The 27896-nt window shown below is 34.4% G+C and overlaps 1 protein-coding gene across 11 annotated transcripts in view; it reads left to right on the top strand.

The window, feature by feature from the left end:
* RUNX1T1 (RUNX1 partner transcriptional co-repressor 1) overlaps positions 1-27896 on the top strand; it is a 134519-nt gene that overhangs the window by 66312 nt on the left and 40311 nt on the right. For 9 of the 11 annotated variants that reach the window (XM_016147806.2, XM_016147801.2, XM_016147803.2 and 6 more), the window contains 4 exons: positions 12126-12263; positions 14311-14552; positions 17915-18004; positions 22427-22608. In XM_016147806.2, coding sequence (XP_016003292.1) covers positions 12126-12263; positions 14311-14552; positions 17915-18004; positions 22427-22608 — 652 coding nt within the window. Of the gene's footprint in view, positions 1-8862; positions 10544-12125; positions 12264-14019; positions 14271-14310; positions 14553-17914; positions 18005-22426; positions 22609-27896 lie in introns of those variants that run through there. The other 2 variants (XM_016147811.2, XM_036232869.1) reach the window with 2 other exon arrangements.

Genomic DNA, 27896 nt, shown 5'->3' with positions numbered 1-27896 from the left:
TTCTAATCCTAAGATTAAATAAATATGTACCTATATGTTTAGTTATGTTTTTCATTTTTATATTAGCTTTCATATGAAAATGAATTATTTTATATATATGGTATGAGATATACTTTATTTTTATTTACTTATTTTACTTTATTACTTGTTGTCTAGTAGATCCTAAAGTTTTCATTAAAATGCTTTATCTATTTCTCACTAATATTGGAAGTCGTTTTTACCATATTCTAAATTCTTAAATAAAAGTGTACCCATTTATGAGCTTTGTATTTTTCTGCTTTTAATTTTTATTATGTTATATTGGCTATTTCTGTATTAGTAGCAATATGTTGAAATTATTATAGTCTTATGGTGCACTTCAATAAATGTTAGGTTAAATATCATTCTACTTTATTTTCAAAGTTTTTCTATTTTCTTTTTATTTCAAATTAACTTATAATGTGTAAAATTCTGGAAAAATTCTGCTGGTATTTTGGTTGAGATTGCATTATATTTTACAATTACAGTATATACTAAATAGGGGTTGTATGTACTAAATAGATAATTTAATTTTTTAAAATGATTTAGTTAGTATAAAAAACTATTTTAGGACCTACTGTAGTGTATAAGGACTGTGTTTAGACACCAAGATACAGAGTCGAAAGGGTAAGGCCCTTCATCCTTTATCCTAACTTTGTAATTGTAGGATTTTAAGTAGATTGTATATTGTAGGATTATAAGAAGATTTTGTCAGATTCATATTTTAGAAATATTTCTCTGGAAGCAAGGAGGAAAGAATTTGAGCAGAGAGGGACTGGTGTTAGAGATAATCTTTTAGGGGCACTGTAGATTCTGAAGCCCAGGCCAGAGGTAGACTGAGGGTAGGTAGATTCTGAAGCCCAGGCCAGAAGTAGACTGAGGGTAGATCCTAAAGGTATACTAAGAAATGGGAATGGATTGAACATTGAAGGAGGATGGTGAAGAGGGAGGAGTCTTAGGATGATTGTGGTGCTTTGGACTTTATCATCTGGGTGGAAGGTGATGTTATCCTGGAGATTGAAATATAGAAGGAGACACAGATTTCCCAAGGAGGATGTTAGATTTGGTTCTAAATACAGCTGTCAGTGGGATATCTCGGGTGTTGAGCAAATAGTTTGATAACTTGTCTGGTTCTTAGGAGAGAGTCCTTTCTCTGAAGATATAGAGCACTGGCCGAATTTGTTGCATGAGATGAGAAGGCCTGCACCAAGGCCAGAAGGGTCGAAGCCAATTCAGAAGAGTAGGAAGAGAGGCCCTGTTGGAGAGGAGGGGCCAGGGTCCAAGAGAATTCACTGAAACTTCTAGCAACAACTACAAGAAGGATACACACGAGAAAAAAAAATAAGAAGTGGCTGAACAGATCAAATGGTGCTAGAGCTAAGAGATAACGATTGAATGATATCTTCTGGATTAACCACAGATGTGTTTGTACCTTTGCTAGGGTGATTTGGATGGAATGGTATCCTATGAACTCCCACTGCAGTGAGAAAGAAGTATAAATAAGAGAGTGGTTTCATTGTTATCACCATCAGTTTATTATTTTTACCACTGAAGAAAATTTGAATTTTTTCATTTTAAGGGGAATAGGAATACAATTACTTTGTATGTCCAGATATGTATTTTGAATTAAAAAATTCATTTATCCACTGTTTACTTGTACTAGGTTCTTGGCAGTGTGCTAATTTTGGATCTGAGTTGATATGATATGATTTGATGATATTATATGATATACTTCCTGCTATTATGGAGCATTTTGCTGTCCCATAGGGGTGTTAGACAAACCAATAATTATACAATTATTTATAACAGTTTCAGTAAGACCTATAAAGAACAACTAGATGGTACAATAGAACTTATAAAAAGAACAGGGAGATTGAGGATGGATCAAGGACACCTTCCTGGAGTATGTGAATTTGAATTAGCATGGGTTTTCCAGGCTTTAGCATGGGTTTTCCAGGCTGAGTGAAAGGCCCTGAGGCGAGATGAAGCTTGCAACTGATTAAACCAATGAAATGTGAGATGAAGGAGGAGAGGTAAGTAACAACTAAGTCTGTCTAGGTTGTAGATCATTTTTAAAGGGTTTTGGATTTTATCCTATAAGTGATAGTAAACCGTAGAAACTCTTTAAATACGGGAGTAACTTGATCTAATAATTAGGATGCAGTTTTTGAGGGCAGTGATTTTCTTTTGTGTTTGGTATCTTGTCCTAGTGTCTAAAATAGTAACTTGAACTTTGTAGATGGCTCAGATATTTTTTAATAAATGCTGCATTTTAAATGAGTGAATACATTCGTGTTTGACAAGATTATTTTATCTGTTGTATGCTAAACAGATTGCTGTGTGAAGTGAGTGGTTTGAAGACTATCTCCTGAAAAAGTCCAAGTGAAAGATGTTGATGTACCAGGGTGGTGATGGGAACGGAGAACCACATTTAAGAGGAAGAATAATTTGGTAGTGGCATGTGCAAGAGAAGATATTCAGGATGTTTTATATATAAACAGCAGAATGTGGCAGGGACACCTTTAAGTCACTGCAATTTAACTGAGTTTATCCTGCCTTTTTCCCAAACGATTCTTCCTGCTGTCTTTTGGTTTTGCTTTTTGATGTCACCATGCACTTCTAGAGTCCTGCTTACTCACTTTGTCTTTTTTTGTTACCATGCTCTGTGATTGTGACATATACTTTGAAAAGGTCTCTTGAATCTCTCTCCTTTTCTCCCATCTCAGAGTCACTTTCATTCTGGATGCCCGCATTATTTCTTTCCTAGGCTATTGCTATCCAGTATTCCTGCCTTCTTCCCTTTTTTATCCTATTTGTTCCCTGTTCCATATATATACATAGTATAGAAATGAACATATCATTCAGCTGCCTAGAAACTCTCAGTATTTTCCCATTGCCTGTAATATGAAATCTAAACTAATAGTACTGGTTAGTTTTTTTAAGAGTACGTTCAAATCAATTCGGTATTTATTCGAGCTCCTGCTATTTCCTTGTCTGTGATTTAGCCACAGGTACCATACCCTGTGTACTTTCAACTTTTCTGTCTTGATTTTCTGACTCTTATCTAGATGATCATAACTGAATGCACTGGATGTATATGTTATCATTTTTTTTTCTGCAGCAGCTCTCTCAGCCTTCCCTCTAGCCTTCTTTATGATTGGCAAATATTTTTGAAGTAAAAATAGTCTGTACCTAAAAAATGTAATTGGTGTATATCATTGAAGGTTTTTAAAAATCTTCTGGAATAGTCTGCCATTTGGCAGCAAGGTGATACATAAATGCTTATATTCAATTTATGGGCCCTTGGTGGTGCCTGTGTCTTTCTCTGTTCTTTATACAAGCAGGAGTTACCTTTTGGTATATCGGGTGATTTGGTTTTTCTTTAGAATTTTTATCACAGTCATTCAGTGAACATTCGTTGATTGCCTGGGCCAGGGCTTTTAAACTTTTCTTTCTTAAACAGAAATTTCTGCTTTCATAAAACTAACATTGTGGTTGGAGACATTCAGAAACAAGATAGATGTTTCAAGAGCTAGCTGATAAGTGCTATAGAAGAAGGGGAGGAAAACTATTATTGTCCCTATATAGAGAGAACATTTTTGAAGTTATTTTTCTAGAAGTAGTAATAGATTAGTATGGATTTATCTCATTCTTTTGCCCAGATCTTAACCCAAGTTCATACTCTTTCAAGGGATGAAGTCATGCTTCAAGTTGTCATCTCTGATTGCCGACCAGCTGTTGGCCTGGCTACTGACTGGCTCATTCCAGGACTGAGCCCCAGCCTTGTTCTCATTAGAAAAGTTACCCCAATGTTTACCTAGACTGAGCAGGTCTTATTTTCTTGTTACTTCAGAGCTCACTTATCTTAGTCATTGGGTTTCAAATTTTTATTTTTCCTACCTCTTAAACATCAAATGAAATTGTATGCAGAAGCCCAATCTGCAAAACAAGTGAAAGATCTAAATGGAAATGGAAGGTTTTTAGGATGAAGCCAAACGCATTCTCCTTTCCCTGCTCTCTCCCCACCCTTTCAGCTGCATTGTCACCTCAATGGACTCCTGCCATGGAGTCATTATTTCTAGTATAGCATTCACAGCCATTATTCATATATGGCATTATCCTTTTGTGATGATGGAAATGTTCTGTAACTAAGCTTTTTAATCTAGTAGCCATCAGCCACAACTATGTAGCCATGTACCCACAGCTGTTGAGCGCTTTGAATGTAGCTAGTGTGACTGAGGAACTGAATTTTAAATTTTATTTAACTTAATAATTAAAATTTGAATGGTCATATGTAGCTAGTATAGCAGTAGTGTAAGGTAGAATTCTAGTATAATGCTAACTCTAGATTTAACATTTACCAAATGTGTTTTATTTAGTTTTAGGTGATATTAAACCCTGAGAAGACCTGGAATAAGTTCTGGCATGTAACCTTGGACAAATTATTTAACCACTCTGGGCCCAATGACTAAGATAAGTGAACTCTGAAGAAACAAGAAAATAAGACATGATCAGTCTGGGAAAATTAGTAGTACCTTTCCATAGTGAAATTTAAAATGAGAAAAAGCATTCAGTGCATTTGATACGGTGCCTTGTGCCTGATTTTAGGTGATTTATCCTAATACTTTTTGTTTGTTTGTTTGTTTTTGCTTGTTAAAACAAAACATGCTCATTGTAGAACATTTATATAAAAGAGAAAAACCACAAGAAAAACTACTAAAATAACTTATAGTCCCACCACCCATAGACAAGCAACAGAAAAACTTTATATGGAAAACATTGTGTGTTTTGGTTAATAATATGCTTTTCTTTCTGTTTTAAATATGTATATGTATGACTGCACTGATACTATTATTTAAAAAAATGATGCCTTTGGAGAGTAGATCATATATGCATAAGTTGCCTTATAAAGCCTGTTTTCCTAATATTATTAAAGATCTTAGGAAATATGTTAAGATTATTAAAGGCATTTTAAAACTGGTGAATTCAGTAATTTACTAGTGCTTTTCTAGATTTATTTTTGGGTACTTGAAGTTTTCAGATGTAAAAATTCTTTTTAAATTCTATTGGGGTGATGGAAAAAAAGATATGTAGATGATTTTATGTTAAGTTAAATGTCATGTCTCTTCTAAGTTCCAGAGTCTCGAAATTGTAACTATAGGCATGATTTATGACATAGTACTATATATTAACTTAAAATACTGAATTTATTGAGCATCTCCTATGTGTCAGGCACTGTGAAAAATATAAAAATGATGTCATCATTGTCCTTAAGTAAATAAGGATCTAGTGGGAGGGACTGATCTTGTTTCTAAATGTAGTGTGATCAGTGCTGTAAGAGGGATCTAGACAGTGTAGTAGCGGAATATAGGACAATTTGGGCCAGCTGGGGATGAAAGGGTTGTAAGCAAAGTTTATGGCTGAAGTGACACCTGAATGGAGTTTTAAAGGAATAATGAACTTAACCAAGCAGTGGTGAGGTAAAGAGTAGTCTAGGGAAAGGATGCAATGTGATGAAAGCCTGAGTAACTCAGTGGCATTTGGAGAGCTACAGTAGTTCAGTGTGGGGTTCAGAGGTGGGGATGACAGTGAGTGGGAGAAATGAAGATGTGTCTGGAACAGTCGCAGGAGCCAGATGGATCACTAATGTTTTTCTATGCCCTATTAAGACTTAACATCATAAAAGATCTTTGAAGATTACTAAGAGGAGAGGGGCAAGATCTCTGATCACATCTTTGATATATGTAGTAAAGACTGGATGTGATTTAGAGATGGATAGGGTATAGGGCAGGGGTCGTTTAATGGGGTTGTTTAATAGGCCATGTGGGAGATGATGGATAATGAGGGTTTGAATTCAGCTTGTTGAAATGAGTAGTTCTCTAGATGTTTGGGTCTAGAACTTGGAAGGGATGTTAGGTCTAGAGTTACAGGTAAAGTCATCCACGTAATGACCGTGGTGTGACTAACACAGCATAAATGAAGTCACTAAGGAAAAGGTATATAATGAGAATTTAAAGAGGAACTATGAAGGAACGTTGTGGGGAAATATCAGTAATTATCACAGAAGTGAAGAAAGGTGAGCCATTAAGAGAGACTGAGAAGGAGAAGCCTGAAGAAAACGAGAGTGTTCAAATCATGGAATCCTGAGAACAATGTTTTAAGAAGGAGGAAGAAGTGAGCAGAGTCAGATCCTGCAAAGATGCCAGGTAAAGGACACACGTGTTTTTTGAATTAATAATAAAGAGACAAACGAGAAAAATTTCAATGAGAGTTAGGTTATTTTATGCCACATTCCAGGGTTTTAGTTTGGATTCTTTGGTTTCAAGTGAGAAGTCAACTTAAACTAGGTTTTAGGCAAAGGAGGGATTGATTGACTGGGATCTTTACATGGTTTGGAAGATATAAACTGTAGGAATTTTAGAGATGCAACTAGCCCCTAGGATCCAGTAGAATGAAGAATTTAGTTCTATTGGCATAACCTGTTGCCGGTTCTCTTCTTTTCCTTTGCCTGTTAGTCATCTTCTTTCTTCAGTGCAGACATGCTTTCTTGAAATAGAGGAGAATAATAAATAGTGCAGTTTTCTACCTCTGGAGTGGGATTGTTTTCTTTTTACAGTTCTGAAGATAAAAATTTTGAGGAATGACTAAGATTGCCTAACTTGGACTAGGTGTTGTACCTGGGGCAGCCATTGGTATTTTGGGTGCAAGGCGACTCTCAATGTATTTATAAGAGTATGGTAATTCTCCATGTAGTTCTAAGATTAGATGGTATGGCAAATCCCAGTATGGCGTGGGAAACTTTGTAGGCAGCCTCATAGGTGTTCACTATAAGTAGGTATAAGATGGAATGGAAAATGAGGAAGCAGAAAAGTGACTGTAGATTACTCTTTCAAGAACCTGGGCTATGAAAGTGATGTTTTGATGGTAACTAAACAATGACAATTAGACATAGTAGGGTTATTTTATAGCTAAGTCATTGATGATGCTTCAGTAATGAGGATTGAAACTGTGTGTTTGAAAACAAGAGGTATGTGTTAATTTTAATGTTTATGGGGAAAATTTTTATGCTTTTATACATGTGTACATAGAAATTTATGTGAACAGAGGAAGTCTGGTTGTAATGACCAATTTCAAAATTTTATTATGGTCACTTTATTGTCAGATATATGTTTTCTGGGTACTCTTATTTGTGTTTGAGATGATCATAAGCCATATCTGTAGAAAGAAACCACGAAAGATCCTTGAGGTCATGTAATCCAAGGTACTTAGTTTTATAGCTAAAAAAAGTAGACTTCAAAGAAGTGAAATGAAGGAATCACTTATGGATACAAAAGTGCCTATCTGAAAAAGAGGGACGATTTCCTTCTCGGGTTTCTTTTTAAGGAACAAGGAAGTCTTCCCTAGAACCTCTCCTATACACCTCCTTTCATGACCTGTTTTTTTCAGAATTAGGGTACAACACTCACTTTGAAACCTGTTGCTGACAAGGAAGAGGAAAAGGGCTATTTAGTAGAAACTCAACAGTGTTAGTGCATAGCTAAGCTAAGGGCTTTTTGTTGGGGACAGTGACACTCCTAAAGGTTTTAAATCAGGGAATGGATAAGTACAGATTTGTTTCAAAAGTAACAATCTTCATAAAAATACCTATAATAAGACACACAGTAACAACAGGTTATTCTTACACTTGCCTAAAACCACATAATAAGTTAGTCAGAATTGAACCAAATTTTAGGTCTCCAGTATTTTCCCATATTACCTGCATTCCATTCTCTCATTATATATTTATATGCTTTTGATGGTTCCATGTTTGTTTTTCATCATGAAATTAGTGTTGAAGAAGCACTATGTGTGGTAGCTTGGGCAACTGGGGAAAGCTATAAGAGGATGTGGTAGTGAATGGAGGATAGACTCTGGGAAAGACATTGGAAGTAAAGCTGCAAATGGATCATGGAGAGGAAGGCACAAGAGAATGGAGCTCACATATGTTGGAGCCCAGTGTAAGTAGGCACTGTACTAGGGTCCTGATAAGGTATAGAGGGTTGTAGCCCCATTCCTTCTAAGGGACCTGAAGTTCAGGATAACTGCCTTGCCTTAAGGGCTTACTACTGATTGGTGAGAGAGTCTACATTTGAAACCTAAAAATTCTCCTATTATGCTAAATATTCTTGCACTGTATAATTTTATTCTGTTTAAAATGTTAGCATTTGACTTTTATTCTCAGGCATTATGTAAAGGTTCTGAGCAGGAATGAATGTTATCAGAAGTTCTCAACAGAAATATGAGATGGTAGCCTTGTGGAGGCTGGATAGCCACCATTCTGGTCTGCAACAGTCTCCTGTAATATATCACATCTAGACATGGGACTCACAACATGACTCTATTGTGAGAACTATATTTGCCATATTTAACAGAGAAATAAAAATAAAACTCTGTATCTAGTTTTTTTCCTAACTGCCTTCTCTTTTTTCTTAGTAGTTCCTTGCTTCCACTTGAGCTTAATCCTTTAGTGTGCACCTTCTAGCTCCCTTAACGAACACTTACTAAAATAAGACTAACTCTGGGCTAATTGACCAAGGGTTTCCTCAATTCATAACACCTCTGGGACATAGATAGTTTTTCTATTGCAATTTACATGATGAACTCATAGAAAAAGATGCACAGTCTACCAACACTGAACTTTCTTTTTCCACTAATCATTTTTAGAATGTTATATAAATAAGGAAAATGTAGAATGCCTATTTTTCATACTTTAAAAATATGTCTGCAACTATTTGAACTGACTAAATATAAAATAATTGCCATGGACAATTATGCCATACCTTTTCTTTTTACTTTAAAAAAAAAAAAAAAAAAAAAGGAAATGAAAACATGCTACTTCTAGAAGGCCCTGACATTGAATTGGATATTGAAATGGTATTAGTATGTTTTTATATATGTCACACTTTCTTCATCAGCCATTTTTGGTACATATGTGTTAGGTGTTTTCCACATGAGTTGAAATGTTACCACATAAAGAAAACCTTGTTTAGAAGTGGTGTGGATCATTAAGGCAGAAGTCCGTCCTTTCGATTATACATACATTTCTGACCTGATAGAAATTTTTTCTTTTCTCTTTTGTTTTATCATTTTGTGTCAATCTTTCAATAAATGTCAGCATTCTCCTGTAGTAACTGAAAATAGAAATTATGTACAAGGACAGTATAATTTTCATGAACTTAAAAAATTACATAAGTATTATAACTTAATATTGGTTTTACTATATCCTCTTATTTGAAATGGAGTGAAATGCTTCTGTGGTTAAATCAGCTCATTTGCTGTTTGCTGTTAAAGTTTCAAGACTATATATTTCAAAATGTTTTTCTTTTTCTCCTTTTTTTTTTTTTTTTTTTTTAGTAATTCAAAACAAATGCAACAGAACCCAGCATACTTGAAACATATTTTCTGAATTTATCTTAAATCTTTCTACCCCAGAGAGTTTTTGTGTGTGTGAGGGTCAGGCCTGGCTGGTTATTTTGCCATCTATCTCCATCTTGAATTGATTGTACTGAACAGCACAGAATGAGTTACATATGGTTCCACTTTGCCTAAGTTTGTAGGATTTCTGGGTTGGAACTCCATTTGATCAGAGCAAAGCTAACTATCTCAGAAATTTGGTTAATATCGAAATCCTAAATATGTACATATATTCCTGTTCGAATGTATATATTCCTATTAGAAGTTATGGTGGTTTGCTATGCATTGTCTCAGTTATTGTTCCTAAAATAATAGATGACATTTCAAGAATTTAAAATGATTTAGCTACTTTTATTATTATTTTCTTCTGGATAGGAATTATGTTACAAATGTGGACCAAGACATGTATTCAAAATGTTTTCGAATGAAAATTATGTTATATTAAAAATCTTTCAAAAATTGAACAGATGAAGACAGAAATACAAAGAGTGTCTGAAGTTTGAAAAGGAAACCTATTATCAATTTAATAGTTTATTTCTCTTTTTCTTAGTGTGGGCTATTAAAAAAATAAAAATGAATTTAAAATGTTTTCAAGTTTAGATATTGCTTAAGAACTCTGTGAAGGTAAGCAAGGTAGAGGCTGTGTCTGCTGAGGCTCGGCTCTTAGCTGCCGGGGTAAACAAAGCCATCCTCTGGTTCTTTTCTCCCTGTTCTGGTCTTTCCTCTCTTCATTCTCTTTTCCTTCTACTACTATATTTATTTTTTCATTATTCCCACTTCCCAATCCCCCTCCTTCCTCTGTCTGTGCAACTGCGTGCTTCAATCTGTATATCTGGACTGCCTTCTCTCACAGTTCACTATGAGTGTTAGCAGAATGAAAACCAGATGGACCAGCAGTTCCCACTGTTATCTCCCAGCCGACTCTGGCAAGCCTCCCTGTAGCCCTCCTTCCTTGGCATGACAGAAATATTTGCCTTTATTTAGTGAGACTTTTATTTGTTGCTGTACCTCTTCCCTCAGCTGCAAAATAAGTTGAAAGCTATTTTATCCCTTGTTGCTGAGGTTGGTTGAGGTGAGTAGACTGTGGAGTGAATTTAACTATTGAAGAAGTGATTTTAAACCTGCCTAACAGAATAAGTGATTTGCTGATACTGGTTTTGAAATGATTTGAAATAGCAATAGGAAGACAATTTTTAACAATAAGATAAAGGTGGAAATGTTTTCCTTCTGTTCCTTTACCATCGTCTCACTCAGAACACTTATTCACTACAGGGACATTTATTGTTATTCAACTAGCAGTTAGAGATTAACAAATAAAACTCCTGATACTGTTAAGTAGATTATCTTTCAAAATGCTCTTATTGAAATAGTGTTTATTTTCATTTTTTTATTACATCTTCCCTAATATGGTATAAGCATTATTTCAACTTTTAAATATTATGTTCTGTTAAAACCCAAGTCTTATGAAACTACTTTGAATAAAAGTGAAGTAGATTTGAAATGGTCATAGTAGCAATTTGGGCTTTTCATTTTCTTTTAATAATTGACTTTAAAGTAATTTTGAGTTATTAACTGTGTACTCATATAGTTATCATAATGTTTTAAAAGATCCATTCTTTATCAATAGTCTGTTCCTTTATTTTTGAAATAGTACAAGTGGATAATATCTTTGTCTAAGGCTGCAAGAGACACCTCAAACATGTTTGGTGTGTGTGTATATGTATATACACATGTGTATACATGTATGTAGAAAATAGGATCTAAAGAAACAAACAAAAACTTCTATTTTTTTTCTTGGAGATTTGATAAAGAGATTAAATTGAAAAAAATTCAAAATTTCAAGGGAAAAGTATACTTAGTAGAAAACCGTCCTGAAGTATAGATGTTCACTGTTTGAATAATCAGGAAATTTCTCCATACCTGTCACCTAGTCATGATAAATATGAGGAGGGTCCTTAGTTCTTTTTAGTTCTCAATTTGGGGCTTTTCCATTCTTAATCTGCCTGAGATTTTTAGCTGAAATATTTTCTTATGTTTTTAAAGTAGTGTATTCTAAGTAAATAATAGCTTAATTTCATTGTGACATATGGCATTTAAGTAGTGGTGGTTTATCAAACATAGATAAAATTGAAGTGAGAGAGATATCCTGGAGGTGTAACCTGGTTCATCTAACAGGCCAGAAAACTAAGTAGAAAGGGGATGGCAGGTGTTACAAAAATCACCAAACTCTGGCTCCTTATGCAGCATCTTGTCTGCATAACAGAGCTTCAGATTTGTGTTATTTCTGAGCTGTTTGAGAGGTTCATTACCATCTTACTTTCTCATCTATTCTTTACCTCTTGTTAATGTTCATTTCTTTGAGTTAAGTTGTGCTGTTGCATATAACATTACCAAGGTAACATCTGCCCAGGCCAAAAATAACAATAGGATGTAAAATAACCCAGTTACAAATGAGGTCCTGCCATCTGTGCTATACCTTCTTAAATAGGGTTTGGGTAATAAAGTCCTGACTTAAAATTTAGTAGATAAGTCTTTTTTATTGATAGAAGACGTTGGATTTCTTCTGCTTGCTTACTTGTGAAAAAGATGAACCCCTCTTAAAAAATGGAGGTGCTTAAGGAGGAAAGTAACATGTTCATGGTGGCATCCTCCAGATCGGACTGAGAAACACTCCACGATGCCAGACTCACCTGTGGATGTGAAGACTCCATCCAGGCTGACTCCTCCCACGATGCCACCTCCCCCAACAACTCAAGGAGTCCCGAGAACCAGTTCATTTACACCAACAACATGTGAGTAGGCATTTCTGCATTTCCTGTTTTAGTTTCTACAAATAAAAAGGGAAAAGAAGACTGAGCATCATTGAATTATGCAGAAATGAAACAAATATATACGTATATCATTAATTTGCCAGTGAGTAGATATTGAGCACAGATGTGTCATACCTTAGGTATAATTTATATGCCTGCCAATATTTGCTTGCCTTTTCATGATTGCTTCAAAGTTGTTTTCTGCTGTGATGTCAGCAAATGAAGAATACTACATTTGGTCTGTAACTCCAGTTGTTACCATTATAACTTTTAATTTGACTTAATATGGAGCTCTTTATTTTAGTTTGTTCATTTCGACTTAGAAGATGTTCATATCCTATGATTATTTCCAGGTTACTTCTGATCTAATACTACTTCTACTATTATTAATCATGTTAAAATCTAACATTTTTTAAGTTAAAATGATAACCATGTAATATTTCCACATACAAAAAAATAAGACTTTATACAACAGTTGCATACAGAAAACTTTTTCAAATAAGAACCTCTTTCTTGTCTTGAACCTATCAGACTTTTATAACACCTTTACTCCATTCCATCTTGGCTCAAGCCTTGTGTTCTGGATCAATGGAGTATATTGCTCTCTGTGTCATCCGAGGAAAGGACAGAACATTCTTGATAGGATAGCAACTTCCCTTTCTTTCCTGGTTTTTGTTTGTGTTGTTGTTTTGTTTTAGTAGTCTCAAAGTTTTGTTTTCTTCAGTCTCAAAGTCCTGGTTAAAATTGTCATCAAGGATTTCTGAAATGAATAAATGCTATCTGTTGCAGATAATACTATTTATAGGCCACGTGCCATGAAATTATATGAATAAAAGATAACTAACAGGCAAAAATAAATTCATGGGATTAAAAGGGATTGATAAAGTACATATCTCAGGCTGTTTATCCAGTAATGCACTGCTATTTAAAAGACCTTCCCAAATTTGTAAGGAGCTGGAGGCTGCAACACTGTCAAGTTGCAACCCTGTCATCTTGTATTTGGTTTGTTGTTACCCAAAGCCACAGTGATAGGCATATGTCTTCAGTGAGAGGTCCTAATGAGCTATCATTTCTTGACAGTTTGCTTTAGTACTCATTTAGACAAAACACTATTTTTCGTTTCCTTGAAACTTTAACAATAATACTTATCTTCAAACTCTTGTTGAAGACAATTTATCAACATTATATTTAAAAAATGGATTTAATAAAGATAAATTTGTCAAATTAATTGATTTAATATTCTAAAATCAACATTTCTTTAGTGAGAAATGGGTAAAATTTTCTAGCCTACTTCTTTGGATTATCATCTTGATTTTCAAATAAATTTTATTGGAAATGAATTTACTGAATTACCACCGACCACGCTATTATTTGGATGGAGATATACCCTTTCAATTTCTTGAGATAAATTCTTGATAATTACAGTATCCATTTTGGCTTTTTACATAAAATTTTCATTTTCCCTAAAGAAGTGGTTAAGAAATATGAGAGGGAGAAAATAGCCTTCTAATTGGGTGGTATAAGGTTAAAACTTGAAAGTCCCATTTCTTTAAACACAACTGTCAGTTGTGTGTACAAAACATGATTAAAAATGTTCAATGATAAATTTAGTCCCCACCAAATGTACACTTATTCTAGGGAAGCAGTTTAGAAAGAAATAGTCCTGTTATATTGATGTAAGCCAGTGACAAAAGGCTGACATCCAAACGCTGTTTGTTCTATGTTTGAAACATTACAGGTGGTTGGCATATGTGCACATGGGAGGCAGGCCGTCAGTGTTACAGCCAACTCCATTTATAATCAGCTTCTGTGCAGAACACCCTCATGCAGCGTACGGAGTGGACCCATTTAATTATTGAGTACCTGAGCCTGTGGTCATCCTGTGAAGTCAAAGCATTTTACAGAAAAGGCCCAACAGTTTTGAAATTACAAAATCCACCAGATTTAAAGGGAAGGAGACTCGGTTGTAATTTCCTTGTGCATTTTTCTGTAAGTTTATTTTGTCTTTCTGATTTTGTGCTCTTGACAGTAACTAATGGCACGAGCCATTCACCCACAGCCTTGAATGGTGCCCCCTCGCCGCCCAATGGCTTTAGCAATGGGCCTTCTTCTTCTTCTTCTTCTTCTCTGGCTAACCAGCAGCTGCCTCCTGCTTGCGGTGCCCGGCAGCTCAGTAAGCTGAAGCGGTTCCTTACCACCCTGCAGCAGTTTGGCAATGACATTTCACCGGAGATAGGAGAGAGAGTCCGCACCCTTGTGCTAGGACTGGTGGTAAGCAGAAAGCAGCCAATTTTCTGGGGTAGGGGAGAGTGTGTGTGGATGATTCCAAATACAGACTCCTTTCTAACAGCAGCTGTTTTTTTCTAGTAGTTTCTATCCCTGGAGATTGCTTCAAGTCTGATAATTCTATAGTAACAAGGTTTTCAATTCTGCATTCTGTACTGACCCCCACCATGGTTTCTTATACTAAATGTGTATGTGTGCATACTATTCAATAAGTGTATCCTCCTGGCATGGTTGGTGCCTTTCAACAATGACAATTTGTTTTTGTTATGTTAATGATTCACTCAATCTAACTGGCCGCTCATTTTAATTTAGTTGCCTTAGGGGATTTTTGTTATCAGCCTAGATGAACAAGAATTTACAACAAATAACAAATACTTCTTTTATGTGCTTTCATTTTTAGGGCTAATATATTATTTTTTGTTGTTGTGGTGGTAAAATATATCTAACAACTAAGAGTACAGTTCATCGGCATTAAGAAAACCCACACTGTTGTGGAGCCAGCACCACTATCCATCTCCAGAACATTTTTACCACCCCAAATTGAATCACTACACCCATAAAATAATAACACCCTAATTTTTTCCCCCCTTAACCCCTGGTAACCAGTAATTGGTTTTGGGGGGGGAAAATTGTTATAGGTAGAATTATTTAAATGATTAGTTTGAGAATAGAAGTGTTGATCTGGGCACATTATAGTACATTACGTTCACCATCATACTGAAAATTAGAACATATGTTATTTTTTAGGGTACTAAATTACTTTTACATTTACTGTGATTTCCTCTATGAGTAGTGGGTTTTCATTTAGGAAGGAGGTTTTTCTATAGCAAACTGAGTCACGTAGAAGCTATGAGTCACGTATTTAGTCCTTATATCATCTGGGCTTATGGTGGAACTGAGATTCAGATGATAGGCAGCAGTTTCCTTTTTCTTGAAATAGATCTTTTTTTTTTTTCGTGGATTTATTGTGGGCAAAGACATACCAGTTCCTTTTTGCCTAAGAAGTCTGGATGAGGGTCTAGTGCAGTAGACATGCTTCAAATCACAGTATCTTACATTGACAGAGATTTTGCAATTCAATTTCTAAATATGGCTTCCCTCTCCTCTGCACTCTAAGAGCAAAATGCTTTCACATTCTCCACAATCCATCAGCTTTACCTTGTACTTCTTCAGGACATGTAAGTGATTTGGAGAGAATGTTAGAATACTCTAGTTACTTTTGTCAGTCACTTACCTTTTCCTTTTGACTCATTCTTGAGTTTTGCAGAATAGGTTTTTCAATACCTAAATAAGTTAGACTGAAGAACCACAAAGTAAACCCAAAACAGTAATTATATCAAGAAAATGTTTTTTTTGACAACTGCTTTATAATTTTGGTATGTTCTTTAACAATGTTTTCCATAACTTAAATATAGAAAAAATTGGTAGCTTTAAGTAGATTTTCCCACATATTAAGTAGCATACTTTTGATGGCAATATGTTTTAAAATATATTTATCTAAAAACCTTATAGAGGTTTTTAGGGGAAGACATTAATTGATTAATAGTGTTTTGTATGTAATAGGCAAGCAGTGAACATTTGTCAAATGAGTGAATGAGTGGATAACAGATTTTGTTTTGAGCATTGACTGTAATCTTTTACACATGCTGTTTCATTTAAATCTGGGTAACAACCTAAGGTAGTGATTTTTATACACATTTTATATGAGGGGAAACTGAGGTTTACAGAAGTAAAATATACAAGGCCATCAACTGGTAGTGATAGCCCTGTGATTTGAAATCAGGTAGTAAATCATAATGAATCTCATTATACTGTTATTTAGACAGTTAAGAAAAATATTAGTAATGTTTTAATGTGCAAAACAGGTATGGCTTCAGAAAATGAGCCATAGAAACGAAATAAAGGATTTTAAAAAAAGACTCCCTGACCTCTATTGTTACAGATAGGAAGCTAGCGTTTATTCATAGTTTCATGTTAAGATGGTTTGAATTTTGAGATATAAAAAGTTTAGAACTTGGTGCTACCATACTTTGTCATAAAAGGAAAAGAAACTACACAAAAAAGTGGGTGGAACAATATTCTGAAGATGTTAGGTCATAAATACCCCAATTTTGTCAGGCATGAAGGTAATTGAAGGGTTGAAGTTAAGACTGAAGTTTACAGTTGTGATCCTGCGTAGGAACTAAGGACAGTGAATGAAAATATAAGTTAATTTACTCAACAACTTTATAATAGGTTGGTTGTCAGTTAAGAGGATGCTTTTATCAATACACATTATCCATCATAGGATGCATTTGAGGCTTGTTTATATGGAATAGGTTAGGAATAAATTCAAGTCATTTTACACAGTCTCTTTTGGGTTGAGCAATCCACATTGCACTATACTAAGTGAAATATCTTTGATATCTTTGATAACTGGGAAATTATTTCACCTTCTATAAGACTCAGTGAATCAGAGAAGGCCCAGACCTTTTCTTTGGCTTCATATAGCGCAACACACTACTCAACTGTTCATCCTGAGCAAAGATGTTTTGATAGACAAAAAAAGAATGCGAGATAGTGTTGTAGTGTGATCAAATTTAAGACCCACGGAACTGATTGAGATTAATTATGGGCCTTTATCAGACAGCCGGGCGACTGGCTCTCCCCACTAGAGAATCAGCCCTGAGCCTCTAGAAGGAATAGCTTAAAAAGCCCCAAAACCCCCTCTAGCAAGCAAGCAGGTTTACAGAAGCAGAGGCTGGCCATTAACATATCTTTATGCAGGATAACTACATCCTTAACATTAGCATATCTTTGCACAGAATATCTCCTAAAACTACACCCTATTTAACATTAAACAAAGGAAGCAGAAGTGGGCCATTTGAAAAATTTCCGCCCTTAACAGTAGGAGGACAGGAAATTTCCACCAAAGGTAACACAGACATGACAGGTGGGAGGCATTGAGGTTCTGACACTTACCTTTGGCTCTTTATTTAATTAGTTGTGCTTTTAAATATATCCAAGTGTGCTTGTTTTTCATAAAAATAGTAATTAGAAGTTTCTTCATATTTGGAGAGACTTCTCTGACAAAGCTATGCTAAGGTTCCTCCCTGCACAATATTCTTAAAGTGCTATATTAATTTTGTTTCATTTTCAGATGTGATTTTTAGAGATGGGTCATATAATAAACTATAATCTGTGACATTTTTTACAAAGTCAAAAGGTTTTATGTTGAGAATACTGCTTCCTGTATATGTGCTTGCTGGCTATTACATTGTTTTATAACAATATTATAATTTATTAGTTTCTGTTTTTACTATTTACCTAGAGACAAATGTGTTTATAATAGATATTTTTTTCCACAGAACTCTACTTTGACAATTGAAGAATTTCATTCCAAACTGCAAGAAGCTACTAACTTCCCACTTCGACCTTTTGTCATCCCATTTTTGAAGGTATTGCACAGCTCACTGGTCTGGAAAGTATTCCAGACCATATTGTTGCTAGGTCACAACAATGTTTCTCTTTAGGAGGGAAGTCAGAACATTTAAAGGTGCTTTGACTTAGTTTAATGGATGAAAACCATCTGCATAAATATGGTTTTATGATAATTTCTGAAGTTGTCCTAAAATTATAATACGGAGTACTTCAAATAGCTAAGTTTGAAGAAGAGTTGAGAAATCTCTTTTGAATAAAGGTTTTGTTTATTTTTTGATCATTTGAGTTATATTTTATATTTTGCTTGTGTTTAGAATGAACAGAAAATTGGTCATGCTTTTTAGTTTCTCAGAGTTTTATTTTCCTAATTCATCTAATTTTATTTTTGCAACAAGCTAATGGAATGGAAAGAACAGCCCCTCATCCCTCTAACCAGTAAAGAAATTGAGAGTAAGTGATAGATCCAGGATTTGTCTTTCTGAGTATTGATTAAGATGTGAGTTTAGAAAGTTTTTAATCTTCAGTTTTTTGCTTTCCACCTCCTCCAATGACTGCCTCTTCAGTAAAGCAACTAGAAAATGAAAAAGAGTTCACAAGAGGAAGAAGGGATATTTTATTCAGTACAGCAGGTGGTTAATTCACTTGTGGACACTAAAAGGATTGGTAGTTTTGATAGAAAAGCAAATCAGTAGAGTCCCTTTGATTCAGGTCTGCATACTGCTTGGGTTGTCAGTGACTAATGTCTTGAGGATTATACCCATTTTCATACTAACAGTAGGTTCTGCAGGCTGGTTAATGAGAGTCACTTGTCTTCACTTTTGAAGGTCACTTTCAAAATGAGCATTCCAAGAAGACTGATTTCAATTTTTGGGTATTTATCTTCTGTTTTGTTTTCTAGAACTCTGTACTTGGGAGACATCAGAAATATAGCTGATCAGAATTCTGTGTGAAATTGCATTTTTTTTTTTTTTTAATTCAGACGCATAAGGTTCAAGCAACTATCCAAAAGCCTAGAAAAGTTTGTCTGAACTGAGCCCAAATTCTGAACTTTATGTGTGATTAGCCTTTCTTGCTGTTACTCTTATTGAAGTAAAGTGAAATATTCAGTTCTGAGAATATTTACCAAATAGTAAATGAGATCTTTTTATATGAAAACCCAATTATGTTCTTTTCATTCTTTCTTATATTGCGTATTTAAAGTTAAAGGTATGATGTATTAGTATTTCCCCCCAAATGGCTTATACTACAATCAGATATTCTTAAAAGCAAATTGTTTTAGAATATGTTGGTTGAGTCTAGAATCTCTGGTTTTCTGAGAAAGAGTTGTTTTCTGTAAAGATTTCATCATGTGAATGTCATTTCCTGTACGAATACCACTAGTTTCTTTGCCTACCAAAAAAATAGAAATAAAAATAAAAAAATAAAAATAAATAAAAAAGGGCTCCTTTTAAGGTCAAGTTGGCAGCCAAAATTTTTTTTTAAAACTTACAAGGACACTTCCATATTCTTCTATCAGTGCTGCACACCATATGGTTACTATATCATTTAGTTGGGATCATTGGAATCAAAGATATAACTTTTTTTTTCTAATTTTAGTGCTTTTCCTCAAAGGAGACATTAATGACAAAAACCATATGGTTGCGGGAACTTGGGCCTTAATAAGTGTATTCAAACATTGCTCTAACAATATGCATTAAAGTCTTGTTTTCATTAAGCTAATGTAACCCGCAGACCCTCCATTCCATTTTGCATTTATGGAGAAACATTTACTGGAAGGATATTAGACACCATTCTAATTACCTAATCTGGCACCAGAATTAGAGCAAACAAAATTGCTTTGTATTACCATATTTTTTAAATTGGAAGAAGATGTTTATGGAATCGCTAAATTAAACTGAGTACCACGTGAAAGCCTCTTCTTTTGTGCCATTCATACATTTAAATTTGAAACTGGAGGCATGCGTGTTTCCTATTAATGACTCAGCTGTGTGACAGTAATTATATTAAACATGAAGTTAGGAATCCCACTGAAATAGAGATAAGATGAATTTTAAGGAAAACTTTCTCCATGAAAGCAGTCATAAATATTGCATCTTTTTTATTAACATATTAATTTCTAGACATTATTTAAAAAGTTTATGCTTTAACCACATCCATTATTTATCAGTCCCCTTTGTGAAAATATATTTGATCCTGAAACTAAGAAGGTATTATCAATAACACATAGCCAAATAAATCTGTATTTTATAACTTGTCTTCAGAAGTACTGTTTTATATATTTTAAAATCAACTTTTGTACTGAATATATTAAGGCTGTTTCTGGATAGAAGCCAGGGAATGCTTTGCCAAAAGACATCTGCACACAAGATGTCCAGCCTGTGAGTCAATTCTCCTGATTATCATTCAGGAATTTGTCTCTCTGAGCTGGCATAACTATGTTTGCTTGCTTGGTTAAATATTCTTAGCATTCTTGATGGAAGGAATCTGATTGCTTTTGAAAGGGCTCTGTATGTTCTGATAAGGCCTGTATCTTTGGTCCAAACTGAATCTGTTTAATACAGTGTCGCAACAGTCTTGTGTGTGTGTGTGTGTGTGTGTGTGTGTGTGTGTGTGTGTGTATTGGGGGAGGGGAGTGAGGTATATGGTACCCCAGGTAGGAATACCAAAGATAATATGAGGAAAGCCATGAAACAGTGTTAACTTTTTCCTCCTTTCTTGTTATTCTAAATCTCATGCTTTATTAATGGAATACTGAAGATACTGTTTTCGTCTTCTCCTTTATTCATCTATTTCTTATCCCACCGATTTTTTAACCTTTGGAATCTTTTTAAAGAACCAGGAGTAGAGAGGAATGCAGTATATTGTTTTGGACAATTTAAATCTTAACATATACTTCAGAATGATTTTTAAAACTTTTTAGATGTTCACGTGGAGAAACTATTTTATTATTTTATGGACCATGATATCTGAGATCTACTTTCCTTAAGGAGCAAAAAAGTTTAAAAATTAATTGAAAATATATTTCTTACATGGTCCTCTAGACTATCTGCACATGGTTACTTTAAATATTGTTCTCATGTAAGAAGTCATTTTCATTGTTACAGTGTGGGACATGTACTTATCTTCAGCAAATACCCTCGTATTTTATGCCTTGTGCAGAAATATGCTTTTGTATTATTATGATATGGTTCCTTGGTTAATATCTCAGAAAATGGATTAGCATTGCAAGTCTAGCCCGGAACTTGTCCCTGATACTTTATAGAGCACAAAGATTAAGACAACTGGGATCTCCTGTATTCAGAAATGCTTTCTACCTAATGGGTTAATTAATGTACATGACACCTGGTTCCTACAAATAAAATCTTTGCATTGCAAAGAGATATATGTTATTCATCTTTTTTTGAATTTGGAGAATTAAGTGTTATGGGAGATAAATGCTGTTCACTCTCCCGTATTATCCACTCTATTCCCCTTCCCTCTCCTCCAAGAGTAAAAATAAGAATAGAAGTGAGTAAGAGAGGAGAAAAAGCAACAACAATCTGGATCTATAATGTTAGAGTAACTTTACTTTTCAAAGTAAAATTCAATTTTCATTTTAATGCTTTACTGTATGTGAAATTGTCTCGTTTCCTTTTATTACATTTGAAACTGCCAGAATTATCTATTAGCAGGCATGCTCTGAGAGTCATTTTCAAAGTGCTGGGCTTGGTGAGGAGTGAGAGTGGTAGGTACACAGGATTTCTAGTCTTAAAATATATATATTTCTTAGAATAATGATGATATAAAGAAAGCAGATTATTTTTGTAGATTAGTTGTATATGCTCTTTTGTGCATGAATTCCACCCTGAATACCTGACCATACACTTTACTGAAATGTTGTATGAATCTGAAGATTACTAAAAGTAATTTCTGTGTTCATCTCTATATTTTTTATTTGAAGTTAGTATGTAACCAAAGATATTTCACAGGATCAGCCTGTTTTACCTGAGTAAGTCACTAGATGAAAAACTGAATGTGTCAGGGAACCTATTTTGAAATTAATGGAAATGTGCATATATTTCACATACCCTGTCTTCCTTGGAGAAAAAACAAAAGTTGCTCATGGATGGAGCTGGAGTATTACTTATATCCTGTAGAGCTTATAACCATATTATGTTGAAGTATGAAGGACCTTAAAAATAAGTAAGTGCTAATCTCAATGTTATCAATGGTTGTGGAAGCAGGATAGGTGAGGTGGATTACAAAGGTCAGAAAGCTCACACTTGGGGCAGTCCAAGCCCAGGGGAAGGCTAACATTGTATCTCAGTCCTGGAATTTGTGCCTAGGAATCAAACCTGTTGTATACTTTTGGTGATGTTGTTGTTTAATCAAGTTGCATGCTCCATCAGTGTTTGAAAGTGGACTAGGCCCATCCTTTCATTCCTGTCGTGCTCCTGCAGGCCAACTTGCCCCTGCTGCAGCGTGAGCTCCTCCACTGCGCAAGACTGGCCAAACAGAACCCTGCCCAGTACCTCGCCCAGCATGAACAGCTGCTTCTGGATGCCAGCACCACCTCACCTGTTGACTCCTCAGAGCTGCTTCTCGATGTGAATGAAAACGGGAAGAGGCGAACTCCAGACAGGTGAGAGGGAGGAGCACCCTGGACCAGCCATGGCCTTTTCCTTATACCTGTGGTATGCAGGCATTTCATGTCATGTCTAAACTGCTGACTCATACCTCTTGCAAACAGCAATAAGCTAAAGTCCTGGGAAACTCACTCTGGCCTGGGATGTTAAAGAGTGATGAATCTCTGGCCTGGGTCAGTTAAGCTTTTGTGCAGGTTAATGTTTGCCACTTGTTGCTTGTAATATTACTGTAAAAGGTAAAGATGAATGATATTCAAATGTGCTAAGTGCCACCGATGATCTTAGACACAGTGATTATTAAAATTGTCATTTATTATATAATTCAACCCCGTATTCTACTCTTCAGTTGTAGGAAATTTGTTGTTGCAAGTTTTCTTAAAATATGGTTTTGAAAACTGGTCTTTATGTGCTACTCAGTAAACACAATGCAGTGCCTATTTAATTTGGGTTTTATATGAACTAAGAAAATTTCTAGGAGGCTAGATGAACTGAGTGAATATAAGAGTTAAATAATAGAGCTAATGGATGGCATTTTTGCTGAAAAGTTTTATTTATCAGCCAGTAGTTATTTCATCAGGCACTCAGTTCTCATAATGAAAATTCTGAGAAATGTAAGGCCCCTTCTGCATTAAACCTTACAAAGTAGTTGCCAAATAAGGCATACATATGAAACTTCACATGTACCTTATTAAAATAATTTCCCTTAATACCTTATCCTTATATGTAATTATTTTCTAATATAGGAATGCAAAGCCTTATTAGCAGCATTTTTCATAGTAGTTGTGATATATGGAGAATCTTAATTTTAATCTTAATCTTAATATGAAACTGTATTTGTTATATACTTTGTTTCCTTTCTCTACTTAAATATTCTCTCTACATTTAATGAGGAATGAGTGTAACAGCCTTTGAGAGGTTAACGCTCAAGCACAATTATGTTTCAGATACATAAGAGCTTACAGTATTTGGAGCTGCTCAGAGACATCTATCTGTGACTAACTTAGCTACCCTTAAATATATTAGCTGCTTTGAAAATCAGAATGTTATTAAAAGTGAGCTGGTTTATGTACAGTCATTACAATTTTTATTCTACAATCTCAAATTTTTCTCAACATAGGACCCCTTAATAGTTTAAAATTCATAAAGCAAAGGTTAAATATTACTTCTGATATACTATAGACCCACCTCCATATATGACCTACCAGTAGTGCTACTTTCTTATTTTTGCGAGTCATATTTCCATGGCCATATATAAGTATTTAGTACTTTAGTTTTCAAAGGTAACTGCTTAATTCAGGTGTCTGAGTGGCGTGTCCACATGATCCTGAAAACTAAGAAGTGGCCCAAGAATAGATGATTCACATGTGCGTTCCTGTGTAATTCTAATCATTTACCCTTCAGGAAGTCAGTACTGGGTGCAGGTATTGAGATGTTTCAGTTCTATTTTTTCAGGATGGTGTAGTAAAAGAATTAGGGAGAGACTGGATGGAAAATTGGGAAGGAGAAAAAAAAAAACAGAGAAAGGTTTAGATAGCTGTGATGAATGTAAAGATAATCTTGTAGGCAAAACTGGAAATTAACACAGTATATTCTGGAAACCCTAACTGCTAAATAGCCATAACAAGCAGAATGCAAACTTTTTTCATTCATTTCTCTATATTCCCAGGCATTTCCTCACTGGTTCTTTTCCAGTGTTTTATATTTGAATGTACCGTGCTTTTAGACTTTCCTTGGGTAGTGCTGAGATAAGTCCTGAACTGTGTGCTAACATTGATATGGAAACTTGATATAAATTACACAGAAAATCAGCATTTTTGTTTTGGTGATCTGTAACTATGCATGCATGTTTGCATTCAGTCAGGTAGAACTGTCTTAGAGCCTTCAGTCTTATTCTTCTTCTGATTATTCATAGACAATTATTGGAGTCAGAATTAACAAGGATGCTCCTTGGATGGAACATTCTTTTTTCAAATGGGACCTTGAAGTGTGTGTTATGATAGAAAGATGAGACATGGATTTCCTTAGAGTTAGGAGGAAGGGTAAAGAGAATATGTTGTGTAAATACATTTGTATCTTGTGAGAATTTGATCAGAGCCAAGAAAATATGGGCCTTTACAGTATTTCTTTGCATATATTGTCTGCATCGTTTGCATGTGCATTTTTCTCTTTGGTTATTTATCTGTACATCCAGACCTACTGTATGAAATTTTATAGAGTACGGAGCTGTCTGACAGCAGAGCTTTTTTTGTTTTACTGAATGTTTTGTTGGTACATATGGTCTGACATGGATGAGCAGCCACAGTGAGATTTTGGAGTCTATTAAACTGGCTCATTAAAAAGATCAATCTGTTTCTGTAATAACACTGGGAACCATCAGTCACTAAAAGAGGGAAAAACTGACACCTGAGGAGAAAACACATTTTAGTAATTTGTTCATGACATGTCATGAACAAAAGAGTGTGCCCTATATTTTTGTTTACAACTTTGAGAGCTTAAATATGTGATGATTGCTAATTTAATCTACTGAACAGTTATCACGTGTTTCAGGGATGGATTTTGGCAAATTTAACTTCTCATCCTTAAATATGATTATCACCAGTTATTATTTTTTTAAGCATTATTATTATTTACAGAGAAATGAATTCTCTGAGGAAGCTTATGAAATCATTTTTTTTTCCCCCGTTTGGAACAGGGAAATGTATTTTACTTTCTTTTAAAAATAACTCTGTGGTGAGTCCCTGAACAACTGTACTGGATTTGTAGGTCTGTGCTAGAGTATCTTAGAACTCAAATTAGAATAACACAATTTTCATTTAAAAGTTGTGCTATTTTTTTCTAAAATATTAAGGAAAGTAAATACAAGATTGTGATTTCTACTTTGTTAATACGTAAAAGTTTATTATTTATAGTAGAGCTTTATAGACCTCTGAATGAGAAGCTGAAGAAGGGGATATGAACCTTTTTTGGAATCTGTTAGATGAAATGACCACTTTCAAAGATAAAGACTAGAAGTTAAGTGCACTCTTTAAAACTCACCATGATGGTTCATGAAGACACTTTCAATAGAGTGAGAAAGGAAAGAGCAATTAATAAAAATTAATGTTTTAAAAAATACTTGTATTATGTTAATTATCATTGTTGTTATTCTTTTTTCAGAGCTTTGATTTGCAGCTTTTTGTTATAATGAGTCTTTACTAATGTGTTCTGACTTATAATGCTAATTTGCTGACTCAGAATTTTTCTTAATTCCACACACACTATTCCACATTGCTCCCCCTTCCACACACACTATTTCAAATAATTGATGTTAAGTATTAATTTTATACACATATCATTTTAATATAATTATTCTTAAATTACTCACAATTTAACACATGTAGACTTTATTATGAAGGCCTTGTAGTTGCATTAATATGTATTTCCTCCAATAATTAAACATTGTTTTTTTAAAAAGTTTAAAAATATACAACATCCAATTGTGTACAGTATATAATACTTGATAATGATAATAAATCACTGTTATTGGTTAAAAAAATAAAATTAAAATGTGCTATCAAAATAATAAAAATAAAAATAAAAAAATAAAAAATCAATAAAAATAAAAAAGACTTGCTTGAACTTTAGAATACATGATTTGTCAGCTGGGAGAGATCTTATGGCTCCAACAGGCCAACCCCTTTTCTTTATGCTTGAGGGAAAACTAAGGCCCAAAGAATTTGCCTAAAGTCACAAAGTTTCTTAGTGGAAAAACCAGCATATTGGCATACCTGAAATCTTGGAATTGCACAAAATACGTTTTAATGTGCAGAGTAAATAAAGATATAAGGAAATAAATAAGGAAAACTTAACTAAGAATTGCAAGATTTTCACCCTTTATTTTTTCTTATTTATTTCTTCTCTGTAAGTGTTCAAATGGGTAAATGCAGTAGTGTTATATTCTGGTGTTTTATAAATCTTTTTAATGATAGAGGACCCACAGTCAGCCAGGTTTCCTGGCTTAATGAATAAGTTAGAAAACACTGAAGGTTGGAGAGTCAGAAGGCAGCCATTTTAAAGCTGTGTTCATTGAATATATAAGATTTACAACACGGTACACACCAGCTAAACCTACCAGTTTCATTTTTTTCCTTGTTTGGAAAATGAATGCAGTTGCAGTATTTTTATCTTTCTGAAGAGACAAGGTAAGGTACACTTTACAAGGAATTGTAGGATTAATTGACTATACAAATAAGAATCAAATTTCTGTTATCTGCAACATTCAATTTTCTATGAAGAATACAAGGAATTTGTATTATATTCATACATTCCTGTTTTGTTATATCTTATGTATTCTTTACTTTTAAGAAAAGAGTAATCAACACTGTAAAAATGATCTTTTAAAAAATATTTTCAATGTGAAGGCTTCTAGTGACATAGCATTGTTACATTTACACGATAACAAAGCATGGCTGTAGAGGACATTTTGGTCTCTCTACACTCTAGCCTCAACATGAACTTGCTAATCTTATTTCTTGGGGCTCTCTTAGGATCTAGCCTTGTTAAATACTCTACGCTTAGTCTATATTCAGACTGATGATTTCTGCTCTGTTCTGTACTTTTATGTCATAATTCTTTTTTTTAATGTTATAATTCTATTCATACTTCACAGGCTAACTCATAGTATATACTATTTAATATAGGATTCCTAATCATAAATAATATAATGGTTACTATTTACTAAGCACTTAAGATGTGCCAGGCCCCTTGATAAATAATTTACATACTAATATATAGCACTTATTTTTTAACGGTCCTATTGCATAATTTCATTCATACGGATAATGTAATAAATAATGTGTCTGAGGTCTTATGACTTCTAAGAGGCACCAATAGGACTCTGACCCTAGATTCTCTAACTTGAATGCCCATGCTTTTATAACTTATTTTACACCGCCATCCTCTGAATGTTCCATCTTTAAAACAAAGTGCTTTAAGTTATTGAATACCAAATATGTTAGACTCTTTATGTAGATTTTTTTTCACATAAGCCTCTTAGTAGCTCTGAGATAATCATCCCCATTTTGTGGACATTAATCCTGAAGCTTATAGAGGTTAAATTTATACATCCAGCAAATAGCTGAGCCAAAATTTGAACCAACTTCATAGCCCCTGCTCTTTAAAGTGTACACTCTGGAGTGACTTTTTTTTTCATTTTGATCTTCCATACCACTTTTGTACTATTTATATGACCTGCTGAGTTCAGGTCCCGTGAGATTATATCTCCAATTAAATTATGTTTTTACAG

This window comes from Rousettus aegyptiacus, unplaced genomic scaffold (genome assembly GCF_014176215.1).
Source record: "Rousettus aegyptiacus isolate mRouAeg1 unplaced genomic scaffold, mRouAeg1.p scaffold_m13_p_15, whole genome shotgun sequence".
In the NCBI taxonomy this organism is placed as follows: domain Eukaryota; kingdom Metazoa; phylum Chordata; class Mammalia; order Chiroptera; family Pteropodidae; genus Rousettus; species Rousettus aegyptiacus.
Note: the sequence above shows the minus strand (reverse complement) of the source record. Positions and strands in the feature narration are given on the sequence as shown.